At 32.7% G+C, this 24799-nt stretch overlaps 1 protein-coding gene across 2 annotated transcripts in view; it reads left to right on the forward strand.

The window, feature by feature from the left end:
* The window catches only part of GABRG1 (gamma-aminobutyric acid type A receptor gamma1 subunit), a 103609-nt gene that overhangs the window by 30537 nt on the left and 48273 nt on the right, over positions 1-24799 (forward strand). For both annotated transcript variants that reach the window (XM_030919035.1, XM_030919036.1), the window contains exons 2-3: positions 4463-4611; positions 15900-15967. In XM_030919035.1, the coding sequence (XP_030774895.1) occupies positions 4463-4611; positions 15900-15967 (217 nt within the window). The remainder of the gene's footprint in view (positions 1-4462; positions 4612-15899; positions 15968-24799) is intronic.

The raw sequence follows: 24799 nt of genomic DNA on the forward strand, positions 1-24799 counted from the left end.
CATAGATAATACCACGATAAGCATCTTAATGTCTGATGCTTTTCTGTGTCATTGTATGAAAATGTTTTCTCCTTTATTAGAAAATGAGACCACCTAGATCAAGATTATAATTTCATTTGTCTTTGTAATCCTAGCACTTGGCACATTTTTAGTACCTGGTATTATCTCTACAGATGGATAAAAACACTGGGTCAGAGATTGATATCACAGTGTTTTTTTTATCATACAGTGTGCAACTCCTTGAGTTTATTATTCTACCTTCTCAGGAGTCAAGAGCTGACACTAACTTAGCCACATACAATCCAAATGTGTCTGCTGATTATGTACTATAGGTTTTGTTGTGGTCTTGTGAATTAGGAAATTCAAAACTGAACCACCCTAGATTATTCAATAAAAGTATACATTGTGCCAGGAAAACTTTAAGGAAGCAGAAAATATGTCTTCAAATTAAATCAACATTATTTTAAATTATGAGTCTATTGTTTAATAGTTGTGTGTCCTGGAAATTCTATAATCTTATATTTTCTCATTTTAAGGTAGGTATATTAATTTTTAAGAAATTCTCAGAATTTTATGTTTTAAAAAATCATACCTGTTTCTTCCAAATAAATAGTTATCCAAAACGTGTAACTGCTGCAAAAATCTCCCAGCTTCCAAAAAAAATCAGGACATCAAACACACTGTAAGTACTATGTTTTTAAAATTATGATGTACTTTTCAATCACCAAAATAACACCAATGTAATATTGAAAGTAATTCATGAATATTCTGAACATAACTTAGATAGCTTAGAGAAAAGATGTAGATAAATTATCTATAATGAAATTTTTTTTATGTTATTGTCAAAACTGAGGAAAGATAACTTTGTAGTATTATTGAGGCCAATTTTCATATTACCTCTCTACTATCTGAGAAAAGGGCAATATAAATTACTATCAGCATGTGGATTTTAGATTACCAAAATATTGCTAGTATTAAAAAAATAACAGAAAAAGCTCTTGTTTTTTTTCTAAAATCTTTCACTTGATTCAATCATTATTCAAGGAAAGATCAACTGCTTATATGTGCAGTGGTCTGTCATACCTACCAGATATTTCATTCGATAAAACTGAAATTTGGAGGTGAATGAAAACCTAAAATTTACGTTGTCACCAATATCTCAATAAGTCTAATTAGGAAATCAAACATTCCAGAAGCTCACACCCACAGGGATTCTTAATACGTCAGTAGTTTTTTACTTTTATTTTAGGTTCAGGGGTACATGTAAAGGTTTGTTAGATAAACTTGTGTCATGGTGGCTTGTTTTACAGATTATTTCATCACCCAGGTATTAAGCCCAGGCCCCATGAGTTATTTTTCCTGATCTTCTCCCTCCTTCCACCCTCCCCACTCTGATATGCCACAGTGTGTGTTGTTCCTCTCCATTTGTCCGTGTGTTCTCATCATTTAGCTCCAACTTATAAGTGAGAATATGTGACAACTCAGTATTTTTAATTCCTCAGCTTATATGTACTTATTTACTTAGAGAAAATAATAGGAAATTATTTGAAGGAAATAATATAACAACATTTTTATACTGTACACAAATTTAGTACAGCAAAATAATTACTGTAATGATGTACCTAAGTAAAAATATGTTAACTGATCTGTTCTCCAGGAATCTATATAGGGTTATAAGTGAAACTTTATAATTACTTTATAATAATGCATCCTTAGAAGTACAAGCTCAAAGTATTTTTACTCATATATAAGTGTATCTCAAATTGAAAACAATATTATAGTGTTCCTATTGTGTAGTGTAGGTATCAGAGCCCCAGTTCCACCAGAGTAGCCCCAGTTCTACCAGGTATCAGAGCCCCAGTTCTGAATAGATACTGTAGAAAGCATTAGGTATGTACTGCTAGAGGGAAACATATCTTTGAATTATATGTGAATTACTGGAAAATTACAGAGTTTACTTGATTTTACCAAGTTAATCCACTTCTCACAGAGTTTTTCTTCATTTGCAAAGTAATGCAATATGATAATAGCAGAAGGACCATAGGTTTGGGGGTCTGAGAGCTGGTCTCTGACTACTAGAAAGCTCTCTTGAGGTTGCGTAAATAGCACATTCTATGTGCTTTAGTGATATATTTACTTGAGGGGGCCAGAATTGTTTTGGCAGAGATTTTGCTAAGATTGTTTAACTAAAGTGTTGGTGGTGGGAGAAACTGGTGAGATTTGGAATAGCAGAACTGAGGCATATGTTACTTAACATCTCTCAATTTGTATTCTCACAGCATTACAAATAAAATTGACCATCCGGAGGCTATCTGCCAAGACACATTAGGTTGTGCTGTGGTAACAAACTACTTCCAAATCCCAGTGGCTTCCAACCCTAAATGTTTATGTCTCACTCAGATTACATGTCCATTTTAGTTCAGCTGTGGCTCTGTCCATGTCACCTTCACTCTGAGTGTGAAGTAATGGAGTAGCCTCTGAGTATGACTGAGTATCACCTGGCAGAAGGACAAGAGATATGTAATTAACTTCACTGCTATTAAACCCACTGCTTAGTAGTGATGCATGTCAGTTATATACCATTAGGCCAAATCAATCACAGGGTCAGACCTGAGTTCAACAGGACAGGAATGTATAATCCTCCTACAGGAAGGATTATTACAGATTACAGGAAAGTTAAAAGTTAGTGGGGTGACAAGCATAATTATTTCACAAGAAGAGGAGAAATGTTGTTAATAGTATAGTTATTAATCTATGGAAGATAACTATTAATATAATTATTATAAAGATGAAATAATATAGTAAATTCTTTGAAAGTAAAATTTTAATTTATGCTGTTAAAATCTCATAAAAAGTTTTTATGTCGATATAAAGATTTTAACTTCACAAGCATCTGCATAAGCATCTTAACAAAAACATCTTCACAAAAACAAATAGAGGGCAATGTGAATCTGATGATACAATGAAGTCCCCCAACGCCCCAACCATCGCACAGATAGCTAACAAAGCAGAGGTGACACCCAGGTTGTTACAGCTGATATCTGGGAAATGGAACTGAGAATTCAGAATTTGTTTGGCCACTCCACTTTCTTTCACAAAATGAGAAGGCAAGCACTACAAAAATACCAAAGAGGTGGCAATCAAAAATAATAACACTTCTCTGAAGGCCAGGGTAGTCCAACATAAACATCTTGGACTGGCCTGTTCTCTTGTATTCTCATGCTTGATGTATTTCTTAGCAATTCAAATCGGCTTGATAGGTTAAGGATAAAATGAGTGGGGGCTACATTTGCTAAGATGTTTAGATTCAAAGCAAAAGAGTTCTGAATAGGTACTGCAGAAAGCATTAGGTATTTACTGCTAGAGGGAAACACATCTTTGAAATATATGTGAATAACCTGGAAAATTACAGATTTACTTGATTTTACCAATGTTAGTGTTTAGTTTTTTGGACCCCTTTTCACTGGAGAATGAGAGATTTCCTAAAACAGGTGTGTTGTTAAGTCTAGAATGACCTTACTCAAATGAAGATGGGGTTACCTATGGGCAATGAAGAGAAAAGTAATTTATTACTTTTGGTGAATTTCTTTATTACTGGATGTTTCTATCACAATTCAGAAGTCAGCTGAATCTTTTCACTTTTAAGCACACAGGTGTATAAGAAAGCAATCGTTGGAGAGGTAATGCTTGAGTCTCAGTTTTGCTGATAAACAGATTTGTGTTTTTGCTATTTTTCTGTGGTCTTTGGTTTCTCATTTATAAAAATAAGGAAGAGAGTTATTTGATCTCTCCAATATCACTTCTAGTAAAATGTGATAGTTATGCTTCCTCCAAAATATATGTGCAAGATGAGTCACCTATTGATAATTTGATGATCATAAAATCTTTGACAAAGTTCTTGGAAAAAGATGGCTGGGTTCTTCTGACTTAAAAGAAATGAGCAACAGTATGTACAACGATGCTTTCCTTTTTATTCAAACCTTTCTTTACTCAATTTTTCTTAATTCTTCTTTTCTACCCATCCATTTTCTATACATTTTACCAGACTAATTATTACATCTTTTCCTGTAACTCTTTACCTTTTAATTTTTATTTTGGTTGTGATGGTTTAAGGTCACCACATATGGGTGTACAGATCATACGCTATGCAAATTTAGGGGACACCAGTCATATTTTGGGGGAATAATTTTTATGAATGTTAATGACAGTTGTGGGAGTGCTCAAAATGTATTTTATTATTTTAATATTGTGTATTTCTTGCACAGAATTCTCATTTTTTGAGTATTATGTCAGGGCACTTTGTATGACAAATGTGTTGGTCTTACTAAATATAATGTTACTGTGTAATACCTTTTAATCTGCCACTATGACTTTCTTACTCATTTCTAATATCCTTAAACTATACTTTCATACATGATTTGATTGAACTTTCTACCATCCATTTTTTCTTTGAATTATTTAGTGTTGATAAGGCAGATGATGAAGATGATGAGGATTTAACAGTGAACAAAACCTGGGTCTTGGCTCCAAAAATTCATGAAGGAGATATCACACAAATTCTGAATTCATTGCTTCAAGGCTATGACAATAAACTTCGTCCAGATATAGGAGGTAAGTTTGAGTTACCATTCTAGGAATTTGGTTACTATTAAACATATCATTACTGGTACTATTTTAATCATTTATTTCTTATTCATTGAGTGTGTGATGTATGTCAGAAAATCTGCTGAATTTGAGGATTATTGGTTGGAATGGTCACTAATGTTTTGAGGAGTTCACAGTCTGAAATAAGAAAAAAGAAAAAAAAGTAATTATTTTCCAACTGCTACAACAGTATCTGACAGAGTTTTGATAAAACTGCCTCAGACTGAGAAATACTTCATAAAAGAGGTAATATTTGAAAGATAAGATACAGAATAATGACCATTTTTACAAATAATGAATATTTTACATTCTCATTTCCAAAATTATAATTTTTCATGCCATATTGCACTGGGTAAGACTAGAGTATAATGTTAAATAATCTCAAATTGTTCCTGATACCTGGTAAAGCAATCCCTATTTCACTGGTAGGTGTGATGTTTGCTTAAACGTCTTTTTTAAGGGCAGGTTTTTTTTTTTTTTTTTTTTTTTTTTTGGTTACATTCTCTTCTTATTTTGCTAGGGTTCTTTCTTTCCCTACACATGTACAAGTATGTGTGATGTGAAAACACAGTCTTCAAAACAGGTTTTTTTTCTGGGTATATAAAAATGTCAGAAAGCTAAAGAGAAATGTGTTTAAGAAACTGAACGGTGACAGGGAAAAGAAACAGAAGGGAGAATTTTGTGCTCAACCCTGGCGTCATATATTAGTAGTATTTGCTATGTACCTATATGAGCAGTGAATTTCTTGCATTTAATTAATGTTTGTTTTATTTTAGTATTTTGGAAGTTTCATGTTTTTGTTCTAGTTTTACCTTTAGTACTTTTAATAGCCTTAGTCTTTCATTTATTAGCTCTTTACTCAGGATTCTCAGTTGTTATTGATATTATTTAACTCCCACATACTGTCCATACAACAATTAATGATCTTGTTCTATTTTCTTCTTTTCCTTCTCCTTTGCTTTATTATTTTTAATTACATATTTTCTGCTTTGTCACAATATGTACTATTTGTAAATTTGTTTAACAGCATTTTCCCAATCTTTGTTTTAGTCTTTAGGCTCTATCAATGTATGCTAGAGGCTATAATCTTTAGGAAGATAACACAAGAACACAAAACCAAATACCACCCATTCTCACTTATAAGTGGGAGCTAAATGATGGGAATTCATGAACACTAAAAAGGGAATAGCAGACACTGGGTGGAGGGTGGGAAGGAGGGGAGGAGCAGAAAAGATAACTATTGGGTAATGGATTTCATACCTGCGTGATAAAATAATCTTTACAACAAACCACTGTGACATGAATTCATCTGCGTAACACACCTTCATGTGTAATCCCAAACCTAAAATCAAAGTTAAATAATAATAATAAAAAAGTTCTTATCATTGGTCTATTTTGCTAAAGTTATTTTAGTCATCTCTTTATTTAGTAGATTTTTCAGAAAGTTGTTATATGTAAAAATTATTTTTCTATTGATTTGAAACTTGAAGGACTTAGTGGCTAGATAGAAAATCCTCAATTGATGTTTTCTTCCACTGACTTTTCACTTTCATAGCCTAATCACACTGGTAACTTGCTTTGTGTGTTATTTTTGAAAAGTCTAATGCCAGTCTGTTACTCAGTCCTTGTAATTTACTTAATCTTTTTTTTTGCTCCCTCAAGCCTTTAGGATTTTTTAAGAAAGCTTTCAAATGAAGTATTTTCTTAGTATATATTTCAGAGTTGTTCAATTTGGGTAACCGTTTTTCTAGACACTGTTACATTTTTTCAAAATGTAATTTCAGGTTTTTTTTCAACCTTGGGAAAAGGCATTTACTTATGTATCTATGTATTTATTTAGGAATATAAAGTTGAATACTTGTTCTGTTACATTGTTTTGGTTTTATTCTTCATGAATTCCCACTGTAGGTGTGTTAGTCACACTTTGCCTGCCTTGTATCTGCATAATATTCTCTGTGACTTTCTGACTTCTCTTTATGTCATTTGTATTCTCTTCGTTTTTTTCCTGCCTATTATTAAGCTGTTTTAGTTGATTCATTGGTGACCATCATAATTTTGTCTTTTTCTTCTATTTTTTGAAGTTCAACCAATTCTTCATTTATTTTTTCCTTTTTGTGTATGTATGTGTGGGTGAGAAATGTATTTATCTTGCTTAGTTTCTGAATTATTTTATTCAAGGTGATTTTTTCTTAATCCTAAATTTTGGTTTGAATATACTTAACTGTGAGGAGTATTTTCTTACAGTTTCTTCTGCTTATTATTTTGTGTGGGAAATATGTATATTGCTTCTGTTTCCTGGTTATCAATTCTGACAATTACTTTCTTTTAAATAGAGTGGAAAATGTAGATATGTTTAAGCTAAAAATTGAATATTTTGTGTTAAATCTACAACCTTTCTATTGTTTTCTGTTTTGTTTATCTACTTAATTCGTTCTGTACTGCTTATATTTTTCTCTATTCTTCCCTTTTTTGAATTGATTAAATATTTGTAGTTTTATTTTATCCTTCTATCGTTGCATTGTATGCATATTCATTTATAAATTTTAGTCAGTAAAATATGCACTTTATTACATTTAATCAGAAATCAGTAATTATCATAATTCAAAGAAATTTCAAACCTTTTTCCATAAACTACAGAGTAATTTTGCTATTATGTCCATATATTTTATTCTATATTTGTCTGAAATACCAAAATAAATGACTATTATTGCTTTTAGGTGTTTAAAAGTAATTAACTTATACCAATAAATTATCCTTTCTGGTGTTAATTCCTTTCTTAAATACCCTATTTCCACTTATAAATATATTCTCTGCAGTATTTCTTTTGGTGCGAGTCTCTCGAAAGGGAATATTTCAGTTTTATATGAAAATTATTTTGTATTGCCTTCATTTTGAATATTTCCGATGGATATGGAAACCCTGTTATTTCCTTTCCAAACTTCATAAATATCACTCAATTTTCTCCTGACTTTTACTATTTCTATTGGGGAGTCACATTTCAACATTAATCTTGATATTTCGAAGATAAAATGTATTTTATCTCTGGATAACTTCAATATTTTCTTAGTCTTTGATTTTCTAACGTTTTATTTTAGTGTCGTTAGATTTGTTTTGTTTCATATTTATATTGAGGAGTTTACAGGGCCTCTTTATTCTGTGGGTTGAAACATGGCTGCTTTTGAAATTCTCAGCCTGTATTTCGTCAGACATTTTTCTTCTGTCTCAACTTCTCTGCAACTCCACTGTGGGTATGTTTGACCTCTGCCATGTCATTACATCTCATACGCTCTTCTATAGTTTTCTCTCTACTCTATTCGTGTTTCAATCTGCTCTTTATTACAGACCTCATTTCCCATTCAGTGTTTCTCATTTGTAGTATTTACACCCAATTTTTAAATCATTTTCAGGTATTCTATAATATTTGCAATCTTTTCATTTATTTTCTTATATATATATTAACTGAAGTTATTTTAAAATCTTTGATCATTACAATGTCTTGATAACTTGAGTAACTTTATAAAATTTTACTTTCCATTTTATCTCTCTGTTTAAGGTTATGTGGTTGTATTTCATGGAATGTGTCTTAATTTCATGTTGAATGCGAGTAGGGTATGTGAAAAATAATGGAGATTCTACATGATATTATTTTCTTCCAGAGAGGACTTAATGTTGTTTCAATAGTGAGATTGAGTAAAGAAAATCACTGTCATTTGGTCAGAACTAGCATAATTTCCTTGGTAAAACTTTTATTTTGCCTAAGACCCAACCATCTGAGATACATGGACTGACAGCCTGAGGTTTGTTCCAGGATCCTCTCTTCTTGGTTGGCTAGACATCCCTAAAATAGCTCAACTCTCATCATGTTGTTTTAGATGCTTAGGAGCTGCTTATATTTGGTTTGTCAACATCACATATATACAATTTAGGAAACAAAAAATGCCTTGAGGGGAAATCACATGTAGAATGTCCGATTAAATTCTGTGTGTGTGTGTGTGTGTGTGTGTGTGTGTGTGTGTGTGTATTCCAGGGAAGTCCTAGCTGTCTTGACAGTCCTTAATTTCAAGTTTTGTCTCTCCAGCCAAATAAAAGAGCTAAAAGTTCTAAGCTGCTCTGTTCTGTTCAGTCACTATTGCTGTGCTGTCAAACAGCAAATATATCAAGGGGAAAAAGTGGCCAAATAATAATGTAGAACTCACCTCATTTTCATTATTTTCGGGAAACTGTTACATCAAATTCTAGCTATCTGGTTTGCTCTGCTTTCTTCACTATCTGTGTGTTTTTATTAAAAAAATACATTTTATAGTTGTCTTTATGATGGTGGATATTTTGATATCAATTAAACAACAAAGGAAGCATCAGAAGTCTGTATTTCTGTTTTACTCCTTATACTCTACTATTATTATTTTGTATCTGTTTTCTCTAATGTAAGTTCCCTAAAACTGTAAATCACTGTATTCTTAATTGCTAAATCAATGCTTAAAATACAAACCAGGTTCTCTTAATATTTACCAAGTATTTGTAGAATAGAATCTATTGTATATAGTCTTTTTTAGTCCATGTGAGGTATTTTGATAGTTGCCCTGCTCCATGAGTTTTGCAGTTTAAGTACATTTATTTCAGATCAAGCTATAAATGTTCAAATTTTATATACACTTGGGATAGCATCACTGTGTTTAATACATTAGGTTAAATATGTCCTGGATACCTTGATAACTGTATCATGCATAGTGGCATTTTTTTCTGTGCATCTGACTGTATATACATCACAGGTGACTTAATGTTGAAATAATTTTTGTATGTATAGCTTTCTGTCCAAAATATGTTTTAGTACCCTTTGTCTTTGGTGTTGCTATGAAAACTTATATAACCCACTTATTGAGGTTTTCTGAACTTAATGGAGAATTAACATTAAAAGGTTTTATTCATCCAATTAAGCTTCTATTGCTTTATGATGAATATCATAAATGATGATGAATATCATATGATGAATATCATACAGTGGCGTGATCACAGCTGACTGCAGCTTCAACCACCTGGGGCTTAGCTTAGCTGATCCCCCCACCTCAGCCTGCAGAGTAACTGGGACTAGAAACATGCCACAGCCTGCACAGCTAATTTTTGTATTTTTTGTAGAGACGGGGTTTCACCATGTTGCCCAGACTGATATCAAACTCCTGAGCTCAAGCGATCTGTCTGCCCCAGCCTCCCAAAGTGCTGTGATTACTGGCGTAAGCCACCATGCCCAGCCTATTTTCCTACTTCTTAACAACTTTTCAGGTAGATTCTATGACTTTCCAAACAGTTTCAGTTATTTAAATAGTTCAACTTAATATAAAAATTTAATATCCAGATTAAAAGACATCCTCTCCTGAGACACAGGGAATATAAGCCCCGCTAGGGTGACACTGTGGGAATCAGAGGATGGTAAGAAAGGGAGTAGTGTGGCCTGTTGTTTTATTCCATCTCTTTATCTCTTCTGTGTTTCTAGTGATGGGGACATGGGGGAGATATAAAGAAGACTAGTCTATGTGTTTTAACTGGGCATAGTTGCAACCTTAGTCTTGTTACTTGTTACTTCTTTTTGGGATAACACCAATTGGCCTTAGGTGTAAGTTAAGGGCTAGATGTATAAATAATGACTTTTATGGTTAGGAAGTATAAATAATTTTTGTTGTTTTTCATAGGTATTTTATATGGCTCAATTCCCTGGCTTAGGAAATCTGGATGCTTATCTGTATCTTCCACCTGCCTTAACTCCTTTCAGCAGCAATCTAGTCGGAAGATATGTGCTGCTGATGCACAACTCTCTTGAGGTCAAAAAACCTGTGAGATGCTGCTAACCAAGTTATTTTCTTTTGGCGTGCTTTATACCCACAAGAAAACAAAATATCCTAAAAGTGCTGAAGAGTAGGTGTGCAGCTCTTCCTCTGCTTATTCTTCTTTAAGTCCTATCACTTCTAGTTTTCCTTTTCCCGGATCAGGTATGGGAGCAAGAGCAGGTTGCCAAGTCTGCTGCCTAAACATATATTTAAGTAGAGAATGAGAAACCAGTCTTCAATTTTCCTGAGAAGACATTCTAGGGAGTACACACACACACACACACACACACACACACACATATATATATACCATTTAAATATAGATATATGGGGTTTGTTTGTGTGTATTTTGTAGTGGGATATACACTGTATGACATCTGTATTGTAGGTGCAAAAAGTAATTTATAATGAAATATTTGACATTCTATATGAAAATGCTCAGGTTTAACTACACTGAAGGAAATTATGAAGCTGCCAGATGCTTGCATTTATACAAAGAATGACTGTATATTGGAAAGCCCACATAAATCAAGAGATATAAGTGTGTCTTATCAGTGACTCCAGTACTATGAGCAACGTTGTAGTTGGTGATATGGCTAGGTAAAATGGTGTACAACATTTTGTAAAATTCAGAACAAAATAAATACCATCTTCCTGTGTTTTATTTTTCAGGAATTCCTGGCAAACACAAAAATACTTTGTGGTTACATGTAAAAAAACTTATCTTCTAGGTTCGGACTATAAGGCATACTGTTTTATACTGTTTTACCTACAAGAATGCTAGACAGGATATTCAAAATCTTGTTAAATGTGGGACAATTTTTCATCGCATATGACTGTTTTATGAAGTTCTAGAACTTCATTCACTAAACACTATTACTAACAATCCGAATTTTTGTGACGAACACAAACAGCTGCCCAGAAATTTTCAAAATAATTTACAGGAGACATGGTGTTCTCATCGAGAACCACTGGTGAACATTGTTCAGTAAAACTTACTGAAATGATAGAAATGTTGTTCTGCATTGCCCATTTTTGTAATCTCTGACCACAAGTGGCTGTTCTGTACTTGAAATGTGATTAGTGTGCTTATGAAATATTTTTATTTCATTTAAATGCAATTAATTTCTATTTAAATTTAAACAGCCATATGTTTCTACTAGCTATAGTATTAGACAGCTCAGCCTTAAGAATCTACTTATCCCTATGCACCTTTTCATCCATATATATCTACATGTAACCTGGGAAGGTTGTCAAGTGGTGTTTGACATTTCCTTGTTAATTAAGGCCTCAGAAGTATCTAAACTCAAGCTTGGCATCTATCTTTGGGTCAAGGACCTCTGCTGTATAGTCTAGGGAAACTGGAATGTGTTAATCATACTTATTTCAAAGTCTATATGTGATATGGGCCTGGAGTTTTCCTTCTTGGGACATGTTTATAAGCTCTACCATTTAATAACTATAGCCTTTCTGTTAACTAGATCAAGATTTTATTTTTCTCAATTTTATAACCTGTAACATTATTTTCATTTTTATTTACTTTTGAAAAATTGATTTCCTACTGACTTTTTCCTGATTCATGGATTATTTTGTAATGTTACTTAGTATCTAAATATTTGGGGATTTTTAAAGATATATTTTTTGTTAATAACTTCTATTTTAACTTCGTTGTGGTCAGAGAATATACTTATATTATTTCAACCTTATATAAGCATGATACAATAATCAAAACCAGGAAGATAATACTGATATGTTACTACCAGTAAATACTTGGCCCCACTTCCCAATTATCTTAATAACATATTCACAGAAGGGTGATTCAGAAATAATATTACATTTTTGTTGCTTCACTAGTGAATTTCAAAAAATACAGAAGAAAGAACTACTATAAGTCTTACACAAATTCTTTCAAAGAAATAGAGAAAGGATACTCAACTCATTTTATTAAACCAGCAAAATCCTGATAACTAAACCAGACAGGGATATTACTAGAAGAAAAATTATACACTCATATATCTCATGAATGTATCAGTTGAAGGAAACAGTTGGTACATTTATGAGAAGCGATTATTTGCAGATAAAAACAGTTGACTCCCTGAATAAACTTTCAGAAAATCTTCATAGAGGCTGCTCTGCCTATGGAGTAGTCATTCTTTTTTCCTTTGTTTTCTTAAAAAAAAAAAAAAAAAAAAAAAAAAAAAAAACAAGAAAAAAAAAACACTAGCTTTCACAATAAAAGAAAATATTCATAGAAATTTGAGTAGTTGGATAAAAAGAAAACTGTATATGTGCAAGGACCAGAAGACAGTTCAAAAACAATCAGTTGTGTAAGAGTGGTGGTTGCTTTCTTTCTTGGAATTGTACCTATGTCATTTAAGAACAATAATATACTCGGTTGAATGAAATACTTAAATTTGAAGTAAAATTTATATGACATAAAATAAAGAAAAAAATTATGTATGATAGCTACAATATCTGAATAAGTGGGACTATTTCTCTTTTTTAAGGCCTATTCTGTGACAATAAGAAAGCCTAGGACATGGATGCAGCTGGAAACCATCATTCTTAGCAAACTATCACAAGAACAGAAAACCAAACACCGCATGTTCTCACTCATAGGTGGGAATTGAACAATGAGATCTCTTGGACTCGGCAAGGGGAATATCACACACTGGGGCCTATCATGGGGAGCGGGGAAGGCGGAGGGATTGAATTAGGAGATACACCTAATGTAAATGACAAGTTAACGGGTGCAGCACACCAACATGGCACAAGTATACATATGTAACAAACCTGCACGTTATGCACATGTACCCTAGAACTTAAAGTATAATAATAATAATAATAATAATAATAATAATAATAATAATAAAAAGAAAGCCTATAAAACTCTACAGGAATAGAGTTTTTAACTGACCTAAATTAGTTTTAATATACAAAAGTGACCGAAAATCTACATAATCTGCTAAAAGTATCTTAGTTAAATTAGAATAGTGTGTCCAAGAAAGCATGGTTAAAATCAATTATAAAGAAAATATTTTTAAAATCTATTGTGGTTTATCTTTTCTCGCTGATATACCAATTACCCACCTCTACATTTGGCTCTCCTAATTATTGCCTTTGCTACTTGGAATTTGAATGCAGAAACTTCATTGATCACACTGCGTTTTTCTTTTTAAAATTTTAAATTTTTCTACCTGTTTCTATTTTCTGGATGTTCTTTAAATTGCCCTGAACCTCTATTCTTTCTATATACTGACTCCCACTGGGAGAATATCTACTTATATCCTGTGGAGCAACTTAAAGCAAAATACTTAGAATAACAGCACAGAAAGAAATCTTGCAAATATAATCCAGTGCCATCTCTACCTGCCTTCACATACATATATATGTGTGTATGTGTGTTTGTGTGTGTGTGTGTGATTTGCCATGGCAGTACATGGTTTTCCCATGCATTGTTATGCTATTGCAAAAAAGAGATCTTTAATCTCCATGTGTATTGATGAATTAAACATAGTCTGTGCTTACTTTCAAGATGTTATTTAGAGTCTGGAATGACAATTCTCTGTTAGTTTTATTTTTCTAGTTTTAAATTAAAATATAATATTTTAGTTTTTGAACATCAATCATATCTTGCAATTGAATAAACTTTGGATTGAGAAAATGATAGTACTAAGAAAGATTACTTAGTCAATTTCCAAGAAGTGAATATTTTAAGTAATATTACTCATAAGTATTGTTCATAGTATGAATCAAAGCAACAATGAGTCATTATTAAGAAGCAATTACAGATTTCTGGGTTTTTTTTCTTAATTATATTTTAAAGCATGTCACCAGTCGTGATTTCAAAATTAATACGAAATATTTTAGTCTACTTTCCGGTTTATTCCTCTTTGTGGGTTGGTGCTGCAGATTCAAGGATCAGATCAAATAGCATGTCAGGTTTACAAAATGTTAAACAGAATAACTCAAAAAGATTAGTCACAGCTTTCAAATACATATTTAACAATTATTAACTAAGTATCATCTATATTAGTAGCAGTATTGAACTTACTGATGTGATCCTTCTTTTGTCTCATTCTGGGTGCATTTGCTCTATGCGCATCATAATACACTTCAGTGTCTCTCGTTCTGTGTAACTCATGCCAAAATGCCAAAGTTAATGTTTTTCTAACGTATATATTTATCTTATAATTGGCTAAGAAACGTTGATATCAGGAAACCAAGATGGTTAACTTATATCTATAACCTTCGACATCATAAATGTAGAAAACATTTATACTCTAAAGAAAATTGTCCCAGGAACAATTTTTCTTTCAATGTAGACAATGTTCAGCTTTGAGTATGTAAAATAAAAGTAGGCACTCGACATTTGCTGATTTATCAGTTTAACTGAAAAAAAAATCTTATTATATAAGAATGGTGTATTGTTTATATCAGTTATAATCACTTATAAGTGGTAATCAACAGACTTACAAATGGAACTAATGAATCTATTGTCTTGTTTTTAATTGACTTTCATAAAAATCATTCTGTTAATCTAACTATAATTAGCTTAATTTTATATTTATTGGCTATAATTCATAGCTAGTTAGAAACAAATTAGAAACAGTTAAAGCAACTCATCTCAGAAGTCATCAGTCTACGTTACATTGTAAAACCTTCTATAAACCATATGATCTACTTTTATTTAAGATATCTAAATGATGGCTAGCAAAGGAATTGCATTTTCAAGTATTGTGTAGATCTAGAAACATAGTTTTGTATACTAAAATTAAATCTGTGTTATTAAATATGTATGCCATATAATAAAATTTTTGCTTGAGGAAAAACAAACTATGTAAGTGTCGTGTGTTTTATTAAGTGTATTTTTAATTGCAAGGGGGTAAAAATATTATTCTAAAATTTGATAGACATTGTTTTGCAAAATGCTTCACGTTTTTCACTGAAGTTTGGTAGCTTGAGGGCTCTGTCAGATTGAAAAATGCCAAGGTCTGGAGACTGAGACTGAGTAGATATTCAGTCTGGCAGACTTGTGTATGTATTAAAAGAATAAGTACATCTTGCCTGGTCAATCACAGCGTTGCGATTATGAGTGAGAAGTACTCCGTGATATAGGAAACATGGATGAAGTTTGAAAAAGATAACTGAGCATGTATGACTAAAAACATGCCACAATAACAGAAACTTTCAGTCTACAAGGTCATTTTTCTGCATTATCTAATGTGCTTTATCTCTAGATAATTATCTGTGACTGATTTGCAAAACGTAAAGATTGTTTTTATAACGACTACATTTTCACATTTCATAATAAAATATGTTGTATGATTGAAATGGTAAGATGTAAGTAATTATTAAGATTTCTTTAAAACTAAGATTTATTTAAAACAATGTCTAATCATATCTTTGACCATTATTTTTGTTGATATTTTGCAGTGAGGCCCACAGTAATTGAAACTGATGTTTATGTAAACAGCATTGGACCAGTTGATCCAATTAATATGGTGAGTAAGAAATATTAAAAATAATTATCTGTCATTGAGATCTCTCAAGTGTATACCTCCAAAATAGAATTTGCATGTGAGTAATTTTTTATACTTAATTCTGAATGAATTCAGATCAACATGTACAATTACTTTGTGCCAGGTATTGGCAACTGGAGCTAAACTACACCTGTATCTAAGAATCTGTATCTTGTTATTCCAATGTGCTGTGTTTGGTAGAACTATGCAAGGGCATAACAGATTTTCATCTGATCCACCAAGAAGAGGTCCCTGAAGAAATCTGGAAAGAAAAAAATCAGAAAGCCTGAGGGGAAAGTAGTCAATCAGAGAGAGAAAACAAATGACTTACTGGCAGAGAAAGCAGTATGCACAAAGTCACAGAGGAATGAAACAGCCTGATAAGATCAGGGGAACTTCCAGCAATTTGATGTTACTGGAATACAAAGTGCAAAGTAAGGAACTGAGGCAACAGGGATATTGAAGGATCTTATTAAGGACAGTCTTGTAAGCCATCGTAATAGGAAGCTTGTAAATTGTATTATGTACAAATTATATCCCTTGTGATAAGAGAAATGACAGGAAACATTTTACCAGGGGAGTGTCAAAGGCAGATTTACATTGTTTAATACATTTCTCTTATATAAATATAGAAGATGGAGATAAGAGTCCAAGTTAGGGTTACAGAGACATATTACAGGTTATTGTATTAGTCTGGACAAGAGATCTTCAAGGGCTTACCTACTGGAGTTGCAATCAAACTGGAGATGACAATAATACATTAAAAAAATAGATAATTTTTTGAAAATTTGGTGACTTATTATGTGTAACCTGACTCCAAGGTGTAGAAATGAAGATACTTTGAAGATGGTAGAGTTATTATCAGACGTAGGAATACAGTGTAGGCCTATGTGCCCCAAATCCTCATGGTGCATTCAGGAGGAACTGTCCAGCAGCATTTTGCCTTATAGATCTGCTATCAGGGAAGATGTTAGCACAAAATATAGATGTAGATGAGAAAGAGAAAGAAGACAAGAAGAATATAATAAAGCTTAAGACATCAAGAATGTGTGAGATGATCTAAGAGAAGATTCAGATTAAGAAGATCACAGTTCTGAGGACCAGATGGTGTAATGAGATGAATGTATACGAAATATAGTTGCCAGAAAGAGAAGCACAGAAAGGGGACATATTCAGAAAAGTCAGAAGGGTAGGAGCAAAAATGAGAGAAGATGGTATTACAAAATCTGAGAGAGTAAAGACGTTAAAGAAAGAGGGAATCATAATGAATTACAAATGCACATGAGAATACAATAAAATGGATTAGATTGTGATAACTGGCATTGGCAAGTAGGTGGTGTTAATTATCTTTGTTAGGAGAAATTCAGTTGGAATGGTGAAGGCAGGAAAGGGATAACAGCTGGATTGTACATCCCTCCTTCATCTTCAAAAGTGGCCTCATGTCCAAACTTTTTGCCATGGAGCCCTGAGAATATATATGGTTCTTGCAGGGATAGTCATATAGTCATGTGCTGGTTTCTGAGAGCTAGGAAGTGAGTGGGAATGTAGATTTAATTTTATAAACTACTATTTTGAGAAACATGGCTTAGAAGATGAGATAAGAGTATGGGGGTAGAGAAGGTAGAGGAGAGAAGAAGAGAAATAAGGAAGGGAGAGAGAATATGAGAAAATATCAAGACAGAACAATTTAGAATAAAAAATGAGAATGTGTGATATTTATTCTTTACTTTATATACATAGAATAAATGGTGTTTTATTACTAATGAAGAGCAAAATTAACAATGCCAATATAAGCAGCAGGCATTATTTTAAAAAAGACTTTACAATATTCAGTTCCAAACGCTAATGATCCCATTTCTGTGAGTCAGACTACTGAGTCCCGTTGAATGTATTCAATAACGTCTTCTACTCCTCTCCTTCGCTTTTGCCTTTGGTATTAGTTCGCTAGGGTTGCCACAAAAAAATAGCACAGACTGGTGGCTTAAACAACAGCAATCTATTTCTTGCAGATATTGAGGCCAGAGGTCCAAGATCAAAGCCTTGGCTGGTTTGGTTTCTTTTTAGGTCTATCTCATTGGCTTGCAGACAGCTGCTTTCTCACCATGTCCTCACATGGTCTTTTATCTGTGCCTGTGCATCCCTGGTGTCTCTTTGTGTATCTAACTTTTCTCTTCTTATCACAAGTCATATTGTATTAGGGCCCACCCTAAAAGCTGCATGTTGACTTTAAAGGCCCTGCCTTTAAATGTAGTCACATTCTGAAGTTCTTGGGATTAAGTCTTCAGCATATGAATTTAGGGGGTTAAGGCCGTTCAGCCCGTAAGACGTCTAAAGATAGTTCTCAAATATTTTGCTGATTTTCTTTAGTTATTCAATATTACAACAGTCAAGTCTTCTCTTTATTACAGGTTTTACTGCTTTACAGCTGGGGAACCTTTCTGGTATGCCTAACGGCTGCCTATGTCTGCTCACTCCTCTGGTGTGACAGTCACACTCAGTTTTTCTCTTACTCGATGCAATCTTCACATGACTCTCATTAACTTTTACAGCTGTCTGCACTGATTATGTAGTGACGGCACTTTAGCCATGCCATAAGTGACATCTTTGTCACCTTAGTACAAGCAAGTATGAACTGGCTGTGGATAAAATTGAATTTGAGAGGATAAAGGAATGTTCCAAAAGATTGACCTAGAAGTTAGCCTTAAATTAGGGGCTAACATTCAGGGAAAAGTCGAGGCTGGGGCCAAATCTTTGTCAGGAATTTGCTAAACCTCTGTGAGACGGAGAAAACAGCCTTGAAGTGAAAAGAGAAGAACAAAGAAATAAATAGCAGACCTTAGGGAACGCATGTGTTTAAGGACCTGAAAGATGAAGCTGAGATAGTAAATGAAACATCAAGGTTGACAAAAAAGTGACAAAACAATGCTGTGGAAACTAAGGGAAGAGGCAGTTTCTTTTTCTTTTCTTTTTTTTTTTTTTTTTTTTTTTTGAGACGGAGTCTCTCTCTGTCCCCCTGGCTGGAGGGCAGTGGCGCGATCTCGGCTCACTGCAAACTCCGCCTCCCGGGTTCACACCATTCTCCCGCCTCAGCCTCCTGAGTAGCTGGGACTACAGGCGCCCGCCACCGCGCCCGGATAATTTTTTTGTATTTTTGGTAGAGACGGGGTTTCACCGTGGTCTCGATTTCCTGACCTTGTGATCCGCCCGCCTCGGCCTCCCAAAACGCTGGGATTACAGGCGTGAGCCGCCGTGCCCGGCCTGGAAGAGGCAGTTTCAACAAATCTTTTTAGTATTAGTTCTACCCAAAACAAATTACTATACAATCAGTTGATTTTTACAAACAGAAAACTTTTAACATATACGTGTAATATGTTGCATTTTTTAACAATATACAAATATCAGATTTCATAAAGTAATACATTGCTAAAATGTTATTATTATTATTATTATTTTTGGTGGAATATTGTAATGTTTAGTTTCTAAGTAACCAACGCCTAGAGAAAATAAGACTGTTTGAGCATATGGGAAAATCTGCATTTTCCTGAATTGTATATTTTTTGTTTGGGGATTATGTTTTCAATTTGCATGAATACATTAAATAAAAACATGGTCATTAAAGTAAAGAGAAACAAGATTCAAGGATGTATTAGTATTCTAGAAACACTTTGACAAGAACGACTATCAAAAGGCTTCTACAATGACCTTCCTATATAAAAGATTAATGTATTAATGATTTAGTTTCCCCAGTGGAGCAAATTACACACTTGTACCCTTCAACAGTGATCATTTAAAAAAATCCTAATTAAATAAAATTACTATTGAAACTAGTGATGCTAAAACAGGTGAAAATAAATAAATAAAAAGAACCCCACAGAACACTTGATAATGTTTATTAAAAAGAAAATCATTGTAATACTAGGGATGAATAAGAAATAGGTTATGTAGAAGACTATTTTAACTAAACAATGCAGGGAAATTAGAATTCACTTTTCATAAAATGAACAAAATTGTTTTGAATGTGAGTGTAATTGAGGAAGCAGATTTAAGCATAATTAAGAAAGCAAGAGGGTGTCACTGCCTTAAGTACTCATGTAATTTAACTTACTAGTAAGAAATAAAATTAATATATTAGTTTAATTTTTTAAGTTAGCCAAAATTTATTTTGCTGAAAAATGGGTGTTTCTTTTTAAACTTAGATACATAAAATGGCATTTCCATAGATTTCTGAATAATGCTTAAAACGACATTATTCTACAATGTAATATGCTTTTCTTTTTACAGTCAAAATGAGTAACAGATGCACTAATGAAGATGGAAAGAATAGAGTAACTTGGAAAGAAGCTGTTCAATTTTATATATGGTTTGATTAAAACTATCTTCAATATAAGCAGAACAAAAATATGCAATCAGAATTGAAGTGAAGAACATGTTACTAGAGATTATTAGACAAAATAGTTATAACCTCGTAACTTTTCAGATTTGGGGGAGATTATGTGTCTTGACTCTTCTGAGTAAATATCTCACGGTGTTGGCTGCCCTCTGACTAGCAAGTATAACACTCAAGGGCCATAGCAATTCTTTAAAGCCAAATCAAAATCAGTAAAAGCTCCAGGAAATTCAAGATGATATTATGGGTATCTAGCAGGAGGCTACAGCATAAGATTAGTAAGTACAAAAGTAGCTACAACTAAAAATTCCAGGTATAATTTGGACATGAATTTAATTGTAGGAACTGGTATACCCTTATCTAATCCAATATTAAGAGATGACTAATATGGACACTTTGAAAGTAAGGGACAAGGAAGAACTAATAAAAACTACTTAGATCCTAGTTCTCATCTGCAGAAGTTAATTTAAATATTTTCTAATTGCAAGAGTGATATGTCACACAGTCCTAGAATATACTTCTCAAACTGGATAGAATCTTCCTGCTGGGAATTGAAGCAGGACAGGATCTTCCTGCTGGAAATTCTGATTTGTCTTAGTAATGGAGACAGGGCTGAGGAACCAGGGCACCAGCTACGAAGATGACAATTTAAAAAGGAGCTGGGAAGTCACCTGGGCTGTGCTTCAAAATAACTGCCTGCTGGAGAGGACTACAAGGGGGTGAGCAGTAGGCAAAGAGGATCAGGCAAACTTGGCAAATGACAGAATGCTTTCTTTCTGGCCTGTGCAGAAATATGTAACAGGAATGTCCATTTTCAGAATTTTTTTAACAGAAAACGAAAATCTAATTGCTCTCTACACAAGGAAAAAAACCCTTTTTAAATAAAAATGTATGTAGAGCTACAGAAGTCACAATTATTATTTATTATAGAATGTAAATAAGGGATTTTTCTCAGTAATAATCGTTTTTCATTCATTTAAGTGAAATGGTCAAGTATCCAACCTTAATGTTAAATTGACCTTAGAATCTCTAAAAGTTATCAAAATAATTTTATTTCTTAATTCAAATACACATTATATATATATTTCATTGTTTTATTTGTCTGTCATATATTTATTTACCATTTATTATAGTGACAATTGGTTCATTGTTAAAAAAGATATCGGAAAAGATATGTCATCCTTTCTTCAGAAGAGCATAAAACCTAGCAGGGAAGATGACTAAAAATGCAAATTAGACCAAGACAGAAGGGAAAAGACAGGAAAAATGCTGTGTATGAATCTATACATATTTTAAATTGTAAATGGTGATCCTAATGCTATTTTCTTCTAAAAATGTTTTCCATAAAAAGAGTTTTTTATTATAAAAGTAATACATAATCTGGGAAAAGTAGAAATTTAACTTAGATAAAAGAAAAAATTTAAAATATACTGAAATATCTAGTGGTCACCATTGTTATGATCATAACTTTATGTACATAGTTTTACCTAATGCTTTTTTAACCTCACTATTTTATAATATTATGTTTTTCTATGTGTTATACTGTGTCATTACTTTTAAAAAATTAATTAAATGTTGCATATTATTTAGTAATGAATTATTTTACATGTGGAATATTTCCAATTTGCTGTAATTAAGAGTAATATTATTATTATTAAATATTTTAGCCACCATTATTATTTCTTCAGGCTATGTGTATACACACCCTAGACCTCTCATAGATTTTCGTCAAATATTGAAAGTGAAATTTTGAATTTTTAGAAAACAAATTCAAAAATTTTTTGAATTTTTTGACACTTCAAGATAGATACCTCAAGGTAGACAGTCTTGAATTGGTTACTATTTTTTTTTAGTTTTTTATGGGTTAGCAATCATAGGATGTTGTAGAATGTACTGCTTGGTAATTCTGTCCTCAAGGTAGGTTTGTGGCCAATGTTCTGATAGAATGAATGTCTAGTTTGCTTCAGCTCATGACTATCATAAATGTACTTAAAACCTGGTTTTTGACCTTTAACCGGCTGCTCCAAGTCACTATTCCAAATCTCAGATGTTACAGATGATTCAAACATACTCTTATGATTCCTAATTTTTTACACCTTTATTTACACATTTATTAATCAGAGAAGAGTGACTTTGCTAATAATATAAAAACACACATAATAATATAAAAACATATATATCTAAGAAAAAGTGCATGCATATCTAAGAAAAAGTACATACATATCTAAGAAAAAGTAATTTAGCATACACACACACACACACACACATATATTAATATGACCTAAGACAAATTTAGGCAGTTCATATTTTTTCATGTTAGGAAATTATATTGTAAAATTGTGTAGAGCTACATATATTAATTGCACGTTGAATTTTGAAAATGCTGGCTGGGCACAGTGGCTCACGCCTGTATTCCTAGCACTTCAGGAGGCCGAAGCAGGAGGATCACTTGCGCTCAGGAGTTCAAAACCAGCCTGGGCAACAGAGTGAACTCTTGCCTCTAATTTTTTAAAATAAAATTTTAAGTAAAATTTTAAAATAAAATGTTAAAAATAAAATTAGAAATTAAAAATTAATAAAAAGAATTGTGAAAGTGCTTATCAGAGAATTCTAGTCAACCAGGTTTGGAGGTTACTAGTCCAAGCCATTTTCACCTATAAATTTAATAGGGATTAGGCAGGATTAAAGGAAGGTAACAATGGTGCTTACAGACTGAAAGTATTTTTATGAGGAAAAGTCATTGAAAGAAACCATGTTCACCTCAGACTTTACCCCTCTTATAGCTAGGACTTTTTAAAAAATACATTAATTTCTAATATTTTATGTTTTCATGATCATAGAGTCTTAGAGCTGGGAAAGATAGTAATTATGATCTTGCCTTGTGCCCACATTTTGCCAGTAAGAGTGTATAAGTGACTTGGTCAGCACCCTACTCTAGTAAGCCCCAGAATTACGACAAAATTTTCCCATTCCATCCAGTCAGTGTTCTTTGTACTACACATTACTCTTACTATTATGCATACTTTGGATATATTTAGTATTTTTTATATTGATTATCTGGAAATTATTTAAAATTATGTATGTAATTAAAAGACAATACCTTATCCCTTATTCAATGTGCTATTTTTATATCTAGAACAGCAAAGGCTTAAAATAATGTAGTAAAGGTTTTAGTCTTAGATTGACAATGAATTTGAACTAATACCAGTTGCTCTTCAGTTTAATTAAAAAGTACAGTAGAGAAAACTTATGTAAATGTCTTGACTTTTGACGATTTGTTATAATAAAAATTGTAACAAATTACCATAATTGAAATTGTTAAAATTGTATGATAAGCCTTGGATTTCCTGGTAGAGGTACCTAGCTTTGTGATATGCGCAATAGGATTCAAACTCCTGAGGTAATCAGAAGAAGCAAGTGCAAATAATGCCCCACTAGCAGGATACAATGTTGGAAAGTTCTTCATTTTCTGCAGCTGGACTATGGACAACAGTAAGCATTTTATAAACTGGTAACAATATAAATAATTTAAAACATGAGTCATGTGGACTATTTCAGAATATATCATTTCCAAATATAGTGTTCTCTCTTGCTCAGATAGACAAGCTAATTCAGACATCAATAAAACCTTTGTAGTACAGGGCAGTCACAGATGTAGAAACACTTTTCCCACTCAGCTCATCCAGCAATTAATCTAGCTATTTAGCATTGAACCAATCTGTAACAAATGTTGCATATGTGGATAGAAAGCTTGTTTGCCTACTGGTGATGAAGCTTTTCTAGGAAGCAGAACCTTCATCTGAATATCAATCATTTATCACAGAGAACTTCTTACCATGCTGTTAGTTGGTGATAAACTGTAATGGGGAAGTATAGTTTGAGTGTGTTTATACACTAGTCCCTCCTTATCTGTGGTTTTGCTTTCTGTGGTTTCAGTTACCCATGGTGAACAATGATCCAAAAATAGGTGAGTACAGTACAATAAGTTATTATGAGAAGAAGGTAGAGATCACATTCATAGAACCTTCATTACAGTATTTTGTTATTAAAATTATATTGTATCATTCATTGTTGTCAATCTCTTACTGTGCCTAATTTAATAGTTGAACATTATCATAGGTACATATGTATAGGAAAAACATAGAGTATATAAGGTTCCCAACTATTCAGGGTTTCAGGTATTCAATGGAAATCTTAGAATGTATACCCATGAATAAAGGGGATCTCTTGTATATTTGTTATCATACTGTGCTTCATACCTAGGAAGCATGGTCCATGCAGGTTAGACTTATTCAGTCATTTATTCATCCAAATACCCCACAGTGATAACATAGATACAAATGCCATGAAAGTAAAAAGCAAGATGAAAGAAAGGTAAGTATGAAATAAAGTGACCAAAACTACTAATTGTCAACGTATAAATTTCA

The sequence above is a fragment of the Rhinopithecus roxellana genome, chromosome 2 (assembly GCF_007565055.1).
Source record: "Rhinopithecus roxellana isolate Shanxi Qingling chromosome 2, ASM756505v1, whole genome shotgun sequence".
NCBI lineage: Eukaryota > Metazoa > Chordata > Mammalia > Primates > Cercopithecidae > Rhinopithecus > Rhinopithecus roxellana.